The sequence below is a fragment of the Hypanus sabinus genome, chromosome 4, assembly GCF_030144855.1.
Source record: "Hypanus sabinus isolate sHypSab1 chromosome 4, sHypSab1.hap1, whole genome shotgun sequence".
NCBI lineage: Eukaryota > Metazoa > Chordata > Chondrichthyes > Myliobatiformes > Dasyatidae > Hypanus > Hypanus sabinus.
In genome coordinates, this window is record NC_082709.1 from 168,022,824 (window position 1) to 168,041,519 (window position 18,696).

An 18,696-nucleotide genomic window follows, 5' to 3' on the forward strand; every position below is an offset into this window, starting at 1 on the left:
CCAAATGGCCTAATTCTGCTCCTATATCTTATGACACCTGAGTCAGTTTTGTTGAGAAAGTGGATAGCTATAGGAAAGAAATTTCGGAGATGGCATGTAGTTCTGGTGGTAATGGACTTGCAGTGTTTCCCCAATGGCAATTTGGTGGATAGTTGACTGCTAGGGAAAGCTGAGTCAGCAGTAACTTTTTCAGCTCTCTTCACTCTGGTGATGAACAGGTCTTTTAATATTGGTAACTGACAGCCACTGATCTTCTCCATTAAGTGGACCACTCACTGCAAGCTGGACTTGGAGGAGGAGAAAAAGGCAGGAAGCCAAACAGTGATAGAGGTAGTCAAAACATTCCCAATGATTGCTGAGCAAAAATCTCAGGATATGCCCTGAGATGTTGTGTCCTAAGCTTAAGTATGTATGCTCTCTTATACTCCAGTGAATATACTGTAGATTGTTCAGTCCCCCTGAAAGACAAATGACCTTCATCCCAGGACTCATTCAAGTGAATGTAGACCACACTGTAACACCAACACAGGTCTTTTTTTTTTACCTTAGGTATGAAGACTTTGAACAATGTATTCCAGCTGTGCTCTCACCAAAGTTCTGCGCAACTTCAGAAAGGCTGCCCCCTTCCTTTTGTATTCCAACCCTCCTGCAATAAATGCTTTCTCTAAATGCTTTATGTACCTACTTTATTACTTTGAACATCTCATGAACCTGCCCATTGTTACCTCTGCACACCAAGGTGTTCTGCACTCTCTTCAATGAAAAATAATCCTGCCTTTCTATTTTTCTAGCTTTCTGTGTTCAAAATGTCAATTCCAATGTTGAAAATGTCAAATATCAAGGGCTCAGCTTTACAGTGAGAGGGGAAAGTTTAAAGGAGATTTATGAGGCAAGTATTTTACAGAGAGTATGACAAGTGCTGGAGAGGTGGTGGAAGCAGATATGGCAGCAACATTTAAGTGCATTTAGACAGATGCACTAACAGGCAGGGAATGGGGGATATAGCAGGGAACTGCAACAAGATGTGTATTTTCATAGTTGGCATGGGTACATATGTCAAGGGGACTGTTCCTGTACTAGGTTCAATATTCCATTCTTTTTCCATGACATTTTCCATTATAATACTCTTTTTGCTCATTTTAATAAAAGATACATATAATTTTGCAAGATTCTTCATTCCTCACTTTCCTTCCTTGCTTTGCTATCAGCAAACCCTGATAAACACCACTTGCTCCCTCACCTGTAATCAATATTAGTAGATGTAGGACCACCACTGATCTTCCTGCAACCCAACTACTAGATGTCTTTCAACCTGATGCAGACTTTTAATTGGTATTGGTATTGGCTTATACTCATCACATGTACCAAGGTACAGTGAAGAGCTAGTCTTCAATAGTCTTCATACAATCAAATCATTAACAGTGCATCAAAGCAAAGCAAGGTAAAATGGTAACAACACAGAATAAAGAGTAACAGCTACTCTACATACTGTTCTTTCAGCAATCCTTTGCCATAATGTCACCTCCGGATTGCCAGAATATATATGCATCCATAAGCTTTGATTATCTACAAATTAAATATCCACTCCCTCTGGTGTTCACATGAGTACAATGTATGCATTACATCCACATAATTAAACATTGAGCAGTCTTAATGACAATAATTATTATATATTTTATTTTATTTAGGGATTCCGCACATTAACAGGCACTTCCAGTCCAATGAGCCCGTGTCACCCAATTACACTCGTGACCAATTAACGTACTGATCCATACGTCTTTGGAATGAGAGAGGAAACCGGAGCATTCAGAGGAAACCCACGTGGTCATGGGGAGAAGGTACAGACAGTAGTGGAATTGAATCTCGGTTGCTGGTACTGTAACCATTACCACAGAACCTTATCTCTACAGATTTATTGATTGTGTTATGGCTTCTGAACCCTAACCTCCCTTATGCAAAGACTGCAGCTAGTGCCCAAATAAGTCATTGCATTTCCCTGCACTGCTAGCAATTGGATCTCCTCGGGGAAGTCATCAGGCAGAAGGACGATCATGATGAGCAGAACCTGCATGGATGAGTCACTGGTTATTTCCACTAGATCAACAACAGCATTCACGTACAGAGCAGCAAAATGTCCTAAAATGCTTCACAGGAACAAAATTAGGTGGATTAGCAAGTTTGCAAATGACACCAAGATGGGTGGAGTTGTGGACAGTGTTAAGAATCAGTTACAGATATGGCAGAGAAGTGGCAGATGGCATTCAATCCAGCAAATTATGTGTTTTTGCACTTTGGAGGTCAAATGAAAGGAGAAAGTATACAGTTAATGCTGGACCCCTTAAACACATTGAGATATAGAGAGATCTTTGAGTTTAGGTCCATTGTTCACTGTAAGTGGCTTTTCAAGTGGATAAGGTGTAAAGACAGCATTTGGCATGCTGGCATTGGTAGGGGTGCTGAGTATAAGAGTAAATAAGTTATGCTGCAGCTAGATAAAACTTTAGTCAGACCATGCTTGGGACTATTTTGTGCAATTCTGATTGTCCCATTATTGGAAGGATGTGAAGTCTCAGGAGTGGGTGCAGAAGAGATTTACCAGGATGCTGCCTGGATTAGAGGGTGTGAACTATAAGGAAAGGTTGGATAAACTTGAGCTGTTCTCCCTGGAATGTCAAAGGCTTAAGAGAGACCTGACAGATTTTTTTTTTTAATTATGTGAAGCATAGGATAGGACAAGCAGTCAGAATCTTTTACCTTGGTTAATGGAAATGCTTTTAAGGTTGGGGGGAGTTTAAAGGTGATGTGAGAAGTTTTCATGCAGAGTTGTAGAAGTAGTAGTGGAAGCAAGCAGTTTGGTGGAGCATAGACGGCTATTCGATAAGCACACGAATATGAAGGTAATGGAGGGATATGGATAAAAGACAGGAGATCATTTAGTATAATTGGAGATTGGATATAATACAATATAAGATTGGAGTGGCTGGGCTTGTATACACTGGAGTTTAGAAGGATGAGAGGGGATCTGATTGAAACATATAAGATTATTAAGGGATTAGAAACGCTAGAAGCAGGAAACATGTTCCCGATGTTGGGGAAGTCCAGAACCAGAGGCCACAGTTTAAGAATAAAGGGTAGGCCATTTAGAACAGAGTTGAGGAAAAACTTTTTCACTCAGAAAGTTGTGAATCTATGGAATGCTCAGCCTCAGAAGATAGTGGAGGCCAATTCTCTGGATGTTTTCAAGAAAGAGTTAGATAGAGCTCTTAAGGATGGTGGAGTCAAGGGATATGGGGAGAAGGCAGGAACAGGGTACTGATTGCGGATGATCAGCTGTGATCACTGTGAATGACGGTGTTGGTTCGAAGGGCCGAATGGCCCACTCCTGCACCTATTGTCTGTAATTGGCACAACATTGTGGGGCAAATGGCCTGTCCAGTGCTGTACTGTTTCATAAACTAAGACAAAAATTTATTCATATATTCAGATGTGTGATAAAATAAATCTTTGAAGAGGTCATTTTAAGAGAGGTGCTGAAAGAAGAAAGGAAGAGTGAAGGGATTGAAGATAGGAATTACAGGCCTTAGGCCTCCGTCACTGAAAACACTTCCCCAACTGGTTGGCCAAAGGAGGTTAGAAATGCACAAGTAGAACCACAGAGGCTTCAGATTCTAGAGCTAGGAGAGAGATAAGGAAGGTCAATATTAACTTCTGGAAAACTTGGCACCAAAATACCTAAGAGAACTAGGACAAAATGGCTTTAGATTTTTAGTATGCCCCAGAGCAGAGGCATTCTATTCTATCTGTGGGCCCCACACTGCAAGATTCAGCAATGACAGAGGCTGCAGGCTACTGAAAAGCTGTTGCAATTCTTTACAAATTGAGTGGGTTTGTGGGCATTTGAGATACACGAGGCACAACTCATACTGGGATATGCCCAGTCACATTTCCAGAGCACTGCTACCCAAATATAGTCATTGTCACATTTATTCTGTTGTATGTACATCTTCATAAGTCCAAATAGGTCCTGGAATCAGGTAAGTAGATGGTAAGTACAACTTCTATATGAGATCTACACTCAGTGGCCACTTTATTAGGTACCTCCTCTACTGTCTATGCTTGTAGACTTTTGCTGTTGTAACCCATCAAGGTTTGATATGTTGTGTATTCAGCGATGCTCTTCTGCACACCGCTGTTGTAACAAATAATTGTTTGAGTTACTGTCGCCTTCCTGTTAGCTGGAACCAGTCTGGCCATTCTCCTCTAACCTCTCTCATTAACAAGGCATTTTTGTCACAGAACTGCCTCTCACTGGATTTTTGTCTTGTTTTTTTGCACCATTCTCTATCAACTCTAGAGAATGGTGTGTGTAATAATCCCAGGAGTTCAGCATTTTCTGAGATAATCAGATCACCTCATCTGGCAACAACAATCATTCCACAATCAAATCCACATTTCCTCCCCATTCTGATGTTTAGTCTGAGCAGCAACTCTTGACCATGTATGCATGCTTTTATTTGCATTAATGAGCAGATGTACCTAATAAAGTGTCCACTGAGTGTATTTTCTAAGCATGTGTTTGTTATTTTGCTAAGTCAGTCTGAGTATTATCACTGATCCAAGGCATTTATTCAGAGTTGTCTGTGCTGAGATTTTTTTCCCCAGAAGTTGTGTTCTTTACATTGACAGAGCTTTGTTACTTGAAGCAAAAGGACTAGAAGGCTTAGAAGTACTTCAGTTTATTGTTGAATAATAAGCTTTCATATTGATTACAACATTTGGTTTAATCATCATATCACTGCTGATAAAAGACACATGCTTCAGGACTGCTGCCTTGCAGTTCCTCCCCTAACCACTTATGCCGACACCATGCTGGATTTTCAGTATTTATTCACACATAACAACTAAATGAATTCCTGCCTTCACACATTAATTATGCATGTTCTCTTCCCAATGATAGTCATTGTAATCTAGGCTTGGAGCCCCATCCAATTCTTGGTGCCTTCCTCTGCTCTCAACACCAATTTCTTCCTTGGTTGAGATCAAACAATTCAACACAGACCAAGATCCAACCTGGAACCTTTATGATGTTAACAATTTTTTCACCAGCTGAGCCCACAGTCATAAACAGATGAAGAAAAAAGTTTGCAAAACACATCTTTGTGAAAACAATTATTATTGAATCATTAAAATAGAAAGCTTATCAGTGAACAAACAAAACAGTAAATTGCATATTGAGCCAAAAAAATCCTATTTTGCATCAAAGTTTGGCATGCAATAAATATATTTTTATGACAGTTATGTATTCCCACTGGGAACTAATATTCAGATGCATCAACAACAAGGCTTATATATTGAGGTGTAACAAGCAATCTGCTGGAGGAACTGAGCAAGTCGAACTCAGCATCTATGAGAAAAGAACTGTTGACATTTTAGGTCAAAACCCTGCATCAGGATTTGGGGGGGGGGGGGGTGTTGCGGAAGAGATAGCCAGTATAAACAGAGGGGGTGAGCAAGACAGAAGCCAGGTATGAGGAGGGATGAAAGACGGGCAGATCGAACTAAGTTAGGGAGGGGGTAGAGGTGGAAGATGGAGGCAGATGGCTGACAAGATGATGGCAGATTTTAAAAAAAGAGGTCAATGGAGCCAGGTGGGGAAAGGGGAGAGTGAAAGTGGAGAGAGTTAGGAAGGCATACCATTGTAATTAGGCTAGCCGAGCAGAATGGAAGCTATCGTTCCTCTAGTTTTCATTGCACGTCACACCAGCAGTGGATGAAGTTGAGGATGGACAGATCACTGTGGAATAGGGAAGGGGAATTGAAACGGCATTCAGATTGGGAGACAAAGTGTAGGTGCACCACAAAACAGTCACCTACACTGTACTTGGTCTACCTCCTCTACATCTGTGGCCACATCAGGAGCACGAAATACTGTAGAAGAGGTACAGGTGAATCCTTGCCTCATCTGGAAGGCTCTTGGAATTGTGGCGAGGGAGGAGATGTAAAACCAAATATGGCTTTTCCTGTTGTTTCAAGGGAAGTGTCAGGGATCAGAGAGGGTGAGTGGGAAGGGATGACCACACCCAGGGAGTCATGGAATGAGGTGGTCCCTGCAGCAGGTGGAAAGAGGCAGACAGGAGAAGATTGCGGCTAGAAATGGGATCTTGTTATGGACTATGAAAACGATGTAGAATAATGTGCCGGATGTGAAGGCTCATGGGGTCAAAGGTGAAGACCAAGGGAGCACTATCTCTGTTCTTTCTGGAGGGAGGTGGGTTGACAGTAGGTTTCCAAGAAACATGAGTTATGAGAGGAGGGTGTCTATCAACAATGTTTCCTGGAAATTTTGGATGTTCTGGAATTTAAGACATTTTTTTTCTTGAGAACAGATGTGGAGATTGAGAAATTGAGGGAAAATGCAAGCTTCAAGAACTGCTTTGTCAGTATTTCGGGAGGACATCTTAGGCATGACTTAAATGCGAACCTTAATTTTTTAAACATGACAACCAACTTGAAACCTCATGACTTATAAACAAAGAGGAAGATTTTATTTCCATTATGGAAAAAAAGTTTTTTCTATCAAAGGTCACTTATTTTTCAAACCTTTCCTTCCCCAATGAGAATAACCTCACAAATATTGACACCAAAAACACGAATAATCAGATCATTATTAAGTTATGATAAGATCTTGCTGCCTTCAAAATAATTGCTGCACTTCTTAGAACAGTTGCTACATAATTCTTTACTATAAAGCACTTTAAGTTGTTTTGAAGGTATCAAAGGCATTATGAAAACACCAGTCTTTCCTTTCCCTTTACTTATTTTTGTTGCTGGTAAATGCAGACTGCCACTGTTGCAACTGACAAAACCAAAATGACTGCACTTCAAAAATTTCTTCTCTGGCTGTGGATCACTCTTAAAATGTCCCAAGGCATGAGAGGTACTATATAGTTACAAGTCCATTCCTGTATTACCGTTTAAAGATATTTTGATGTTAATTGGAGAACTGGCTTGTTCCCAGATTGAAGAGTGCTACAATTGCTTCCAGGAAATTAAGCTAATAGGATCCATTGACGACTGTCGTTTCAAAAATCTCATCTTCTTGAAGACTCTGGCAGTATACATTGCATCAGAAACGCGCCGATATATAAATCGTAGGATACTAATTATCATAATCACCAGCAGTATAGAACCAATTGTTATAAAAATCACCATCATCATGTGAAGTTCTAGTGTAAAAACACAAAAAATAACTTGTTACATTACACAAAAGAATGCTCAGTCTTTGACTAATAGCATTGAAATAAAGCAGTGAATACCAATATTCCGAAGTGACTCTCGGGAAGTTAACCTAGTTTCTACATGCTATACTGTTTTAATTTCCCATTAATCAATTAAAAAGTATTTCTTTGTCAAAGCTACTTTGGATGTTTCTTTCCCTGTTGTTCCTAGACTGGTATTTTAGTGTTTATTGCTTGTTTCTTGACAATCTGAATCTGACTCTCTCTCCAAAGATGCCATCAACCCTGTTGAGTGTTTTGACCATTTTATGTTTTTGTTTGTTTGTACCTTCTTGCTGCTGGAAACAGTTTTAGTCCTTTTACCCCGGCAAAATCGCTCATTAACCTAAATAATTCTCAGACTTCAGGAAGAGGGAGGGGCACATGATTCTGTTTACATCAATGGTGCTGAGGTTGAGATGGTTGAGAGCTTTAAGTCCCCAGGAGTCAACATCAGCAATAGCCAGTCTGGTCCAACCACAATGACTCCAAGGCCAAGAAAGATCACCAGCCCCTCTACATCTGTGCAGAAGGCTAAAGAATTTGGCATTTATGAACTTTTATCAATCCATCATAGCAAGTATCCTATCCTGATGCATCACAGCTGTCCTGACTGTGACTGCAAGAGACTGTGGAAAGTTTGTGAACAGAGCTCAACACAATACAGAAACCAGCTTCCCCTCTCCTCCGTACTAATGATGGGTCTCAGCCCGAAACATCAACGTTCACTCTTTTCCATTGATGCTACCTGGCCTGCTGAGTTCCTCCAGTACTGTGGGCATGTTATTCCCTCCATGGATCTTATTTGCATTTGTCACCGCCTCAGTAAAGGTGCCAGCATAATCAGAGACTCTGTCCAATCCGGACATTCTCTCATCTTCCCTCTCCCATGGGGCAGAAGATACACACACTTAAAAACACATACTATAAGAAAACAATTCAAAGTTCAAAGTGAATTTATTGTCAAAATAAATGTATATTACCATAAACAGCCCAAAAATTCATTATAGAATAGTGCCTTTGTACAAAAAGGTGGACCCTTTATCTCACAATCTATCTTAGGTGCCTTATTCTCTATCTGCACTGCACCTTCTCTCTAAGGGTGACACTTTATTCTGCGTTCTATTATTGTTTTACCTGGTACTACCTCAATGCACTGTTGCAATTAATTAATCTGTACGGTTGGTGTGCAAGACAATATTTTAACTGTACCTTGGTATCTATGACAATAATATACCAGTTTAACAATTTAACCAATGAAAGCAACAAAAAAAAAAGATATTTACCATCATTCTTATTTTTATCTTCAGCCGTCCTTTCCATTACTACGATTGGCCCAATCTCAACAAAGTTCTCCTGGAGAGAGTTTGAATTTGGACCAAAGTATTTTTGTAGCTTCTGGAATAAAAGATAAACTATAATATAGTATATGGCAGAATAAAGTATTAATGGTAAGACTGTTAGCAGTGTGCAGGATCAGAGGGATCTTCGGGTCCGAGTCCATAGGACGCTCAGAGCAGCTGCGCAGGTTGACTCTGTGGTTAAGAAGGCGTATGGTGTATCAGCCTTCATCAATAGTGAAATTGAACTTAGGAGCCAAGAGGTAATGTTGCAGGTATATAGGACCCTGGTCAGACCCCGCTTGGAGTCCTGTGCTCAGTTCTGGTCACCTCACTACAGCAAGGACATGGAAACCATTGAAGGGGTGCAGAGGAGATTTACAAGGGTGTTCCCTGGATTGGGGAGCATGCCTAATGAGAATAGATTGAGTGAACTTGGCCTTTTCTCATTGGAGAGAAGGAGGATGAGAGGTGACCTGATAGAGGTGTATAAGATGATAAGAGGCATTGATCGTGTGGATAGTCAGAGGCTTTTTCCCAGGGCTGAAATGGTTCCCACAAGAGGACATAGGTTTAAGGTGCTGGGGAGTAGGTACAGAGGAGATGTCAGGTGAGTGCGTGGAATGGGCCGCTGGCAACAGTGGTGGAGGCAGATACGATAGGGTCTTTTAAGAGGCTCTTAGATAGTTACTTGGAGCTTAGTAAAGTAGAGAGCTATAGGTAAGCCTAGTAATTTCTGAGGTAGGGACATGTTCGGCACAACTTTGTGGGCTGAAGGGCCTGTATTGTGCTGTAGGTTTTCTATGTTTCTATAAGCCAAGTCAAAATAGAAGGCTACCATTCCAGATTGACAACATATGTTGGTTAAATGGAAAGGTAAGGATGATGTTTGGATGGAGTAAGAAATATTATTTATGCCATCACACTTCTGCGAGCATTCTACATACCGCACTTGAGTGGGGAGGGTAGAGAAAAGCAAGTATAAAGTGAAGATACAAAACAAAGCAAGAAAATAAAAGTAATAATGCAGGACTTTTTCTCCAGTTCAGGGATTATCAAGATCTAGAGGGTAAAGGGGGAGAAATGTAAAGGGGTTGTGAAATGTACCCATACAGAGGGTGGTGGTTACCTGAAGTGAGCTGCTAAAAGAGGTGGTGGAAGCTGATATTGAAAAGGGGGTTGGATAGGCACTTGGGAAGGATAGGTAAAGAAGTATACAAGCCTAATGCAAGCAAATAGGCATCTCAGCTGACATGGACAAAGTAGGCAAAGAGCCAACTCTATGACTGTACAACTGCTTGCCCACATTGTGCCCATACCCCTCTACTCATTTCCTATTCAAGTACCTGGCCAAGTGTCTCTTAAAACACTGTAAATGAGGTTTGCATAGAGTTGCATCACAGTCGGCATGGAAAAGGTGGGATAAAAGGGCCTATTTATGCTTTGTCCTATGCTCTGAATAAGGGACTGAGCTAGGAGAAGCTACAAAGCTACTATTGTTTGACAGACTAAAGAAGGAGTTAAGATGATAAGATGGTGTTAAAATCACAAAGGATGAAGACAAACTAAATAAAGAGAAATAATTGTCACTGAAGGAAAAGCCGGCTGAAGAAATGGATGACATAGGTTTGAAGCAACTTGCAAACAAACTAGGGGTAATGTGAGGCACAGATATCCATGCAGGAAGGAGCAGGTCTCCAGACCACTCGTGCATTTTCCATTACTCAATAACATCACTGAGAGGGTAAAAAGGAGAAATAAATGGAGAATGGATGGAAGTACCACTGGTTTAAATGTCTGATACAAATCATTTTCTTCTATAGTGAAGTAAAGGTTTAAATTAATGAAGCTGCGTGTTAATTAAAAATAACTTACAAATAAATAAGTAATATTATTCATGGTTAGTTTCTAGTAAAACTGCTCAGACTTAATTTGTGAGCAAATTTAGAGTTTGCCAGAAATAATGAGCAGATGTTACGGCACAGTTTCGGAGCTCATTTGCCCATCATGAAGATGAACAGGCTCACAAGGGTAGGGAAATGAAGAGGATGGCAGCAGTAACAGGGAACTCTATAGTTAGGGGGACAGATAGGCGATTCTGTGGATGTGAAAAAGAAGCACAAGTGGCAGTTTGCCTCCCAGATGCCAGAGTCTGCGATGTTTCTGAATGCGTCCACAGTGTCTTGCAAAGGAAGGGCGAGCAGCCAGAAGTCATAATACATATTGGTACCAATGACACAGGTAGAAAATTGGTGGCGGTCCTGAAAACAGAATACAGGGAGTTGGGAAGGAAGCTGAGAAGCAGGACCTCAAGGGTAGTAAACTCAGGATTGCTGCCTGTGCCACACAACAGTTGAGGATAGGAATGGAATGAGGTGACAGATAAATGTGTGGCCAAGGGGGTGCAGGGGGCATGGATTCAGATTTCTGGATAATTAGGACCTCTTCTGTGGCATATGTGACCTGTACAGAAGGGACAGGTTGCACTTGAATCCAATGGGGACCAATATTCTTGCAGGTAGGTATACTAGAGCTGCTGGGAGTGGTTTAAATTAATATGGCAGGGGGATGAGAACCAGGATGATTGAGCTGAGGATAAGACAGCAAGTTTACAAGGAGATGATGGATGTAATATGAATGTAAGGAAGGACAAGCCAATGATTGGGTACAAATGCAAACAGAGCAAAGAGTTAAATTGTACCACAGGGGTAAAATTCAAAAGGGTGAAGAATGCAGGACTGAAGGTGTTGTATTTAAATGCACGTAGTATTCGGAATAAGGTGGATGAACTCATGAGACAATTAGAGATCGTACGCTATTATGTTGTGGGCATTACTCAGTCTTGGCTGAAAGAAGGCCATAGTTGGGAACTTAACAGCAAAGGATATACTTTGTATCGAAAAGACAGGCAGGAAGGTATAAGCGGTGGTGTGGCTCTGTTGGTAAGAGATGGAATTACATCTTTAGAAAGAGGTGACATAGGGTCAGAGAATATTGAATCTTTGTGGGTGGAGTTAAGAAACTGTAAGGGTGAAAAAATCATGGGAATCATATATAGGCCTCCAAATAGTAGCCAAGATGTGGGGTTGAGATTACTAAGGGGGCTGGAAAAGTCATGCAATAAGGGTAATGTCACAATTGTAAGGGGGGACTTCAATATGCAAGGGGATTGGGAAAATCAGGTTGGTGTTGGATCTCAAGAGAGGGAATTTGTTGAGTGTCTACAAGATGGATTTTTAGAGCAGCTTGTGCTTGAGCTGGGGAAAGGCCATCTTAGATTGGGCGTTGTGATCCTATTAGAGAGCTTAGGAGGTAGTGATCATAATATGATTGAATTCATACTGTAATTTGAGAGGGAGAAGCAGTGGTGTTCCTTAGGTGTCAGTATTGGGACCACTACTATCACATTGTCAATGATTTGGATAATGGAATGAATGGCTTTGTGGCAAAGTTTGAGAGTGATATAAATATAGGTGGAGGGGTAGGTAGTGCTGAGGAAGCAATGTGATTGAAGCAGGACTTAGACAAATTGGAAGAATGGGCAAAAAGATGGCAGATGGAATAGTGTGGGAAAATGTATGATAATGCATATTGGTAAAAGGAACAGAACTGTGGACTATTTCTAAATGGGGAAAAGGGTCAAACATTAGAGGTGCAGAGGGTCTTGGGAGTCCTCATGCAAAACCCCCAGAAAATTAATTTACAGGTTGAGTCTGTGGTAAAGAAGGCAATTGTAACATTGACATTTATTTCAAGGGGGAAATAATATAAAAACAAGGTGATAATGTTCAGGCCGCATTTGGAGTATTTTTAATAATTTGGGGCTCCATGTCTCAGAAAGGATATGTTGTCATTGGAGACAGTCCAGAGGAGATCCTCAAGGATGATTCTGGGAATTAAGGGGTCAATATATGAGGGGCATTTGGCAATTTTGGGCCTGTACTCGCTGGAATTTTGAAGCATGTGGGGAGATTGCCTTGAAGTCTACTAAATGTTTAAAGGACTACATGAGGTGGATGTGGAGAGAACATTTCCTATGATGGGGCTATCCAGAACAGCCTCAAAATTGAGGGGCAACCCTTTAGAACAAAGTTAAGGAGGATTTTTTTTTGCAAGAGATTAGTAAATCTGTGGAATGTTGTGCCACAGACTGCAAAAGAGGCCAAGTCTGTGGGTATATTTAAAGAGGAAGTTGATAGTTTTCTGATTGGGCAGGGCATCAAAGGCTATGGCAAGAAGGCAGGTGTATGGAGTTGAGTGGGATCTGGGATCAGCCATGATGGAATGGTGTAGCATACTCAATAGGCTGAATGGCCAAATTGTGATCGTCAGTCTTATGGTCCCAATTCTACACTAAACATGCTAACAAGTTTAGATCAATTTACAAGGATCAACTTTATTCACTGTGCACATTTACATGTTTTAGAAATTTGCTGTGGTGTGCTGGCATGCCATCCTCCAAAAGGACCACAACCTTGTCGTAGAGTTTGGAGGCCTGTGTGCCTCAACGACCCAGAGTGCTACGCAGGCTGATGGCAGGCCTTGTGCTTTGCCTCTCAGTAGGGTCACCCATGCCAAACAGGTCAAAAGGTAGAGGCCAGACAGGGGGTAGTGGTCCACTAGTCCTCCAGGTTCGGGGGTCCAGCTCTGGGCTAACATCCCTGACTGGTAAAAAAAATTAATTACAGAAACAGCAATGAAGAATCTTTCTATATCTGTGTGTGACTGTATGGACTGACAGTGATGGAGGACCGTCATTACTGCCCTAAATGCCAGTGGCATTACAAGCAATAAGTTGGTGTGGCATGCAACGAAAAACAAAACTCAACACTGTAAAGAATAAAGAATTATATAAAAATTAATTTGAAAGTACGATTATAGAATGAATGTACTTAAATACCAACATGCATTTACAATGTAAACAGCATTATAATAAGAGGTTTAAAGTGTTCACAGTGCAGTGTAGTGACTGAGATAATAGCTAGAGGGAGATAGAGGAGCTAACTAGAATGGTTGATCAGATTAACTGCCGGGGAAAAGAAACTTTAAAAGGGCGTTTAGTTTTTGTTTTAATAGCCCTATAGTGCTTTCCAGAAGCGAGCTTTAGAAAAAGGCGGTTTGCTGGGTGATTAGTGTCTGCAATGACTTCTCCTGCCCGTTACTTTGTCCCAGACACTACAAAGGTAGCATCACTCCTTAAGCACTATTCATCAATTGAAAGTTTTACTCACATTTCTGGAGCAGCCACAGTGGTTTGCAGCACAAATCAGCAATTTGCATATCAAGACGGTAAAATTCTTTGGTATCGATGAATTGACAGAAAGCAACACAAATGAGGAATTTCCATTAAGAAAGTTAGATAATCCATTTACCATAGGACACCTATTAGATTAAAAGAAAAAGTAGTCAGAGGATTGAAGTACAAGCAGTTTTTAAATTTGCAGTATTTCTCCTCAATTAGGAAGGTAAGTAGTTCTTTGGCCTTTTTGAAAGAGGATCTGAGTACTAGATCCAAGTGTACAGAGCCCTAGCAAACCACGGTCTAGAATATTGTGTGTAGATATGGTCTCCCTATCTAAGAAAGGACATACAACAGAAAGAGTCCATTGAATGCTGATCACTTTGATTTCTAGTATGGTGGATTTGACCCCAGAGGAGATAGTAAGCAGACTAGCCTATACTACCCAGAATTAAGGGTGATCATTTTGACAGATAAAAAACCTTCACCTGTTTTGAAATGTTCTCATGATCTCTTCTGAAGGATTTAACATCAAGATGCTATGAGCAGGGCAGAGACTTTTGTGAAACTTGACTCACAGGTAGTACAGTCAAGCATGGCCATTTCTGGCTATATGCACATTTGCCTTAACAAGTGGTGAGGATCTTGCCTTTGAGTTGCCAGGCTTGGAATGATTGTTGGTGCCAGACTAGGGAGTTTGAGTATCTCAGAAACTACTGATATCTTGGGATTTCACACACCATACTCTCCAGAGATTACAGAGAATGGTTTGAGAAACAAAAATCATGCAACGATGTGGGCAAAATTGCTTTGGTAATGAGAGGTCAGAGGAGAATGGCCAAACAAGTTCAAGCTGACAGGAAGGCAACAGTAAGTCAAATAACCACACATTACAACAGTGGTGTGCAGAAGAGCATCTTTGAATGCACAACACGTTGAACCTTGAAGTGGATGGGCTACAACAGGAGGACACCAGGAATATACACTCAGTGGCCACTATTTAGTATGGGATGTACCGAATAAACTGAGTGTAAGTTTTTGATCAATGCTGACCATCAAATGTTAATGAAGACTGCAACAAAGATTCTTTCATTGAAACTCAAAAGATCAGAATTTCTCTCACTATCTAATGTATGCATGGAGTACTTATTATTTTAATTTCTTTGTGGTCGTAGACAAGGCTAGAGAAGTCGGCATTTACTGCCCAACCCACAACTTGCTTAAATGAATTACCAAAGTGTAGGTAAAGAAGGTATCTCAAAGTACAAAGTAGAGATTTTCAGGATTTTCAGTGATAATTAGAGAATAAAAATATATATTTCCAAGGCATAATATAGAATGGTTTGAATGGGAACTTGAGGACCACAGCCCTCGTAGAACCTTGCAGAAGAAGAAGCCATGCTAGCCTCTTGTGTTTGGTAGAAGTTATACACAATAACAAGAACGTACCAGTGGTAAAAAAAAACTGAATATCTGAAGATGAACTGCTTTAACCTGAATGGTGTCAAACTTCTTCGGCTAAACTCACCCAGATAGGTGGATGGTTCCATTGCACTCCTGTGTACTCCTTGTAGACGGTGTAAAGACTTTAGGGAGCCATGGCTACTACAATTGATGACTGCGAAGTTTTGATTTGATCTATCGGCTGTGTGATTGGTTACCTCTGTGTACAGCATGCTGCTTCCACTGTTTGCAATACATGAAGTCCTGAGCCACAACTTCACTGCACTTTGAGTTGGCCTGGTGTTGCTCCTGATATAGTTTACTATGCTCACACCTCACTTCTGACTTGAAGACAAGGGTATAGTGATAGTTATGCCAAGACAGAAGCTTACAGATGACATGCGATGCAACAGCATGCCTTTTGTGCTTCCAGGATACCAAGTTTTAAGCTGTATTATCTGTCTAAAACTAATCAATATTTTGCGGTGATGGTGTCAACAATTCATTGACCAACAATTACCACAAGGTTAGTTTGAAGACAATAGAACATGGAACAATATAGGATGTGGCCTAACCAGAAGGTTATACAGTTTCCTGACTCCTGAACTCAGTATCTTAACTGACGAAAAGCATGCAATATGTCTTCTTTACCACCCTGTCAACTTGTACAGCAATTTCAGGGAGTTATGGACTTGAACACCAAGATCCAATGAATGAACAATGGGTTTGAGCATCTTTCCTTACCCATCCTCAATGAGCTTGGTCCTTTCAGAATCTTGGTATGCTGACACAACCTCACAGCTCTTCAGAAAAAGCTTGGGGTTACTGGCCAGCCTGGTCTGGATGCTCACATTCACAGACAGACTTTCATTTGTGTAAACAGCCAAGGTCTTCCGATGATTCATCCAGTTTCCTGTCAAACTTTCAAATTTTTCAGACGCATGGGATTTTTCTTTATTCAGTTGTGTATAGCCAACCAGGAAAGATCCTTTAAATCTATCTGTGCTATCAATTAATTTGAATCTGCAAGACATTAAAAATGCATTACTGTGTAGCAGTAAGAACCTCCAGGTTTCAATCACCACATTGTCTTGCTAGTACAACTAAAACAGTATGTGCTTCTATAATTTAAAACCAAAATCTGCAGATGCTTAAAAATCTGAAATAAAAGTTGAAAATTTAGAAAAGGTCCAGCAGGTTTCTCATCAGCTGTGGAGATTGAGTTGACGTTGCATGGTAACAATATCTCTGATTTCTGATTTTGTATACAGGCCCTTCATGCCCGATGAGCCACAACACCCAGCAACCCACCTATTCACAGGGCAACTTACAACAAACAATTAACCTACCAACTGGTACATCTTTGGACTGTGGGAAGAAATTGGAGCACCCAGAGGAAGCCCACACAGTTCATGGGAGAACGTACAAACTCCTTACAGTCGGCATCGAAATTAAACTCTAAACCCCAGAAAGCTCCAAGCTGTAACAGCTTTGCACCAACCGCTAGACTACTATTGTTCCACTAAAATTTCCACGGAAGGAAGCTTCACAGTATTTCTAATGAGGCAACATGTTCCTCATCTCTTCATTCACTCACGTACTCATATACACAATATTAACCTTACAAATGCCAGCAGATTTAGATTCAAGCATCTGGTTCTGTTGCAACTCCTTCCAATGAGTCCAATTACCTTACTTACTGTAATTCTTTATCAGGAGCTGTACTCACGTCATCTGCTCTTTAGGAGGGACTGAGAATTGGCAGACTGTGATATTGGGTCCCTCCAAAACCAAGTGCAGAACTTCATTGTTTTTCCAATCCAGCCAGAGATCTGTAACACCATCAGTGATGTCCTGTAACATGATGAGGTGAGCAAGAAAAGTGGTGTGTTATCATTACTCCTCCTAACTGATTAAAGGGTCTATTTACTACAGAGGTTCTCCTAGTTTAGATGCAGAGTCAGAATCCAATTCTACTTCCCCAACAGACACTGCTCAATGCTTCCTCTGGAAACTTACTCTTTGCTCTAGATCCCAGCTGCATCGTCTTGTGTTCCCTTTAGTTTAGGCACAGGTATATTTGAGATTCATAGGAATATATATTTGATTTGGTACAGAAAGACCGATATCTATCCCAGCTCTTTCCACATAATCCTGCAAATTACTTTCTTTCAAATGTTTATTCAATTTACTTTTGAAACCATGAAAAAAAATCATCATTTTGAATCCATGTCCCTTGGTCCCTGAGCCACTTACGAATTGGAATAACTTCACTCAATTCCCAAATTCTAAGAACTTTATGTAGGGGCACGATTGAGAGCATCCTGACTGGCTGCATCACTGCCTGGTATGGGAACTGTACTTCTTTCAATCGCAGGACTCTGCAGAGAATGGTGTGGACAGCCTAGCACATCAGTAGATGTGAACTTCCCACTATTCAGGACATTTACAAAGACAGGTGTGTAAAAAGGAGCCCAAAGGATTATTGGATACCCAAGTCCCCCAATCATAAACTGTTCCATTTGCTACCTTCCAGGAAACGGTACCACAGCATAAAAGCCAGGATCAACAGGCTCCGGGACAGCTTCTTCCACCAGGCCACCAGATTGCTTAATTCATGCTGACACTGCTGTATTTCTATATAATATTGACTATCTGTTGTACATAATATTTATTATAAAATTACAATAATTGCACATTGCACATTTAAATGGAGACATGATGTAAATAATTTTACTCCTCATGTATTTGAAGGATGTAAGTAATAAAGTCAATTCAATTCAATTCAATTCTATCTTACTCATCATGCTCTTGTACACTTCCTTCGCAATTGAAGAAGAAAAATTTGGTGAGAGTACTGCACAATATAAAAGAGTTGTACCTTTACTGCAGCCTTCGTAGCCTTAGGACATCTTAAAATATTTTATAAGTCAGTGAGTTCTTGAAAAGGAAGCATTGTTATAATTTACATAATATGAACACTAATAAGTTCTTTGATGCCAGCAGGTGGAGTAGTGGTTATTGGCACCACACTTTGAGGCAAATGGTCCCAAGTTCAGATCCGGCTGGATCCTTGCACATTTTCCATCCGTGTTGGGTTAAGTGTCAAGCTAGCAACTTGGTCATAAAAAAAGTCAAATGCTTCAGAAATGGCAAAAAACGCCACTCAATGCACCACGATGTGTGAAAAAGAATAACAACAACAACAAGTTCTATGATAGTGAGCAGATAATTAATATTTTTAATTCTGCTTTAGGGCTGAATATTGGATGCTAAGCATGATGAATGCAATGAATACAATGGAACTGATGAACATAAAGATAGTGTAGTGTCTACCTAGTGGATGGCCCTGTAGTTTAACAATCATCTGAAGTTCAGTATTTGTGACAGTATTACA

At 40.6% G+C, this 18,696-nt stretch overlaps 1 protein-coding gene across 5 annotated transcripts in view; it reads right to left on the reverse strand.

Moving 5' to 3' along the window:
* Positions 1-4,720: 4,720 nt before the first annotated feature.
* LOC132393466 (uncharacterized) overlaps positions 4,721-18,696 on the reverse strand; it is a 44,164-nt gene continuing 30,188 nt past the window's right edge. For all 5 annotated transcript variants that reach the window (XM_059968735.1, XM_059968733.1, XM_059968734.1 and 2 more), the window contains exons 9-13: positions 17,029-17,153; positions 16,044-16,322; positions 13,849-13,999; positions 8,564-8,675; positions 4,721-7,226 (exon numbers count right to left, since the gene is read on the reverse strand). In XM_059968735.1, the coding sequence (XP_059824718.1) occupies positions 7,030-7,226; positions 8,564-8,675; positions 13,849-13,999; positions 16,044-16,322; positions 17,029-17,153 (864 nt within the window). In that variant the 3' untranslated portion in view covers positions 4,721-7,029. The remainder of the gene's footprint in view (positions 7,227-8,563; positions 8,676-13,848; positions 14,000-16,043; positions 16,323-17,028; positions 17,154-18,696) is intronic.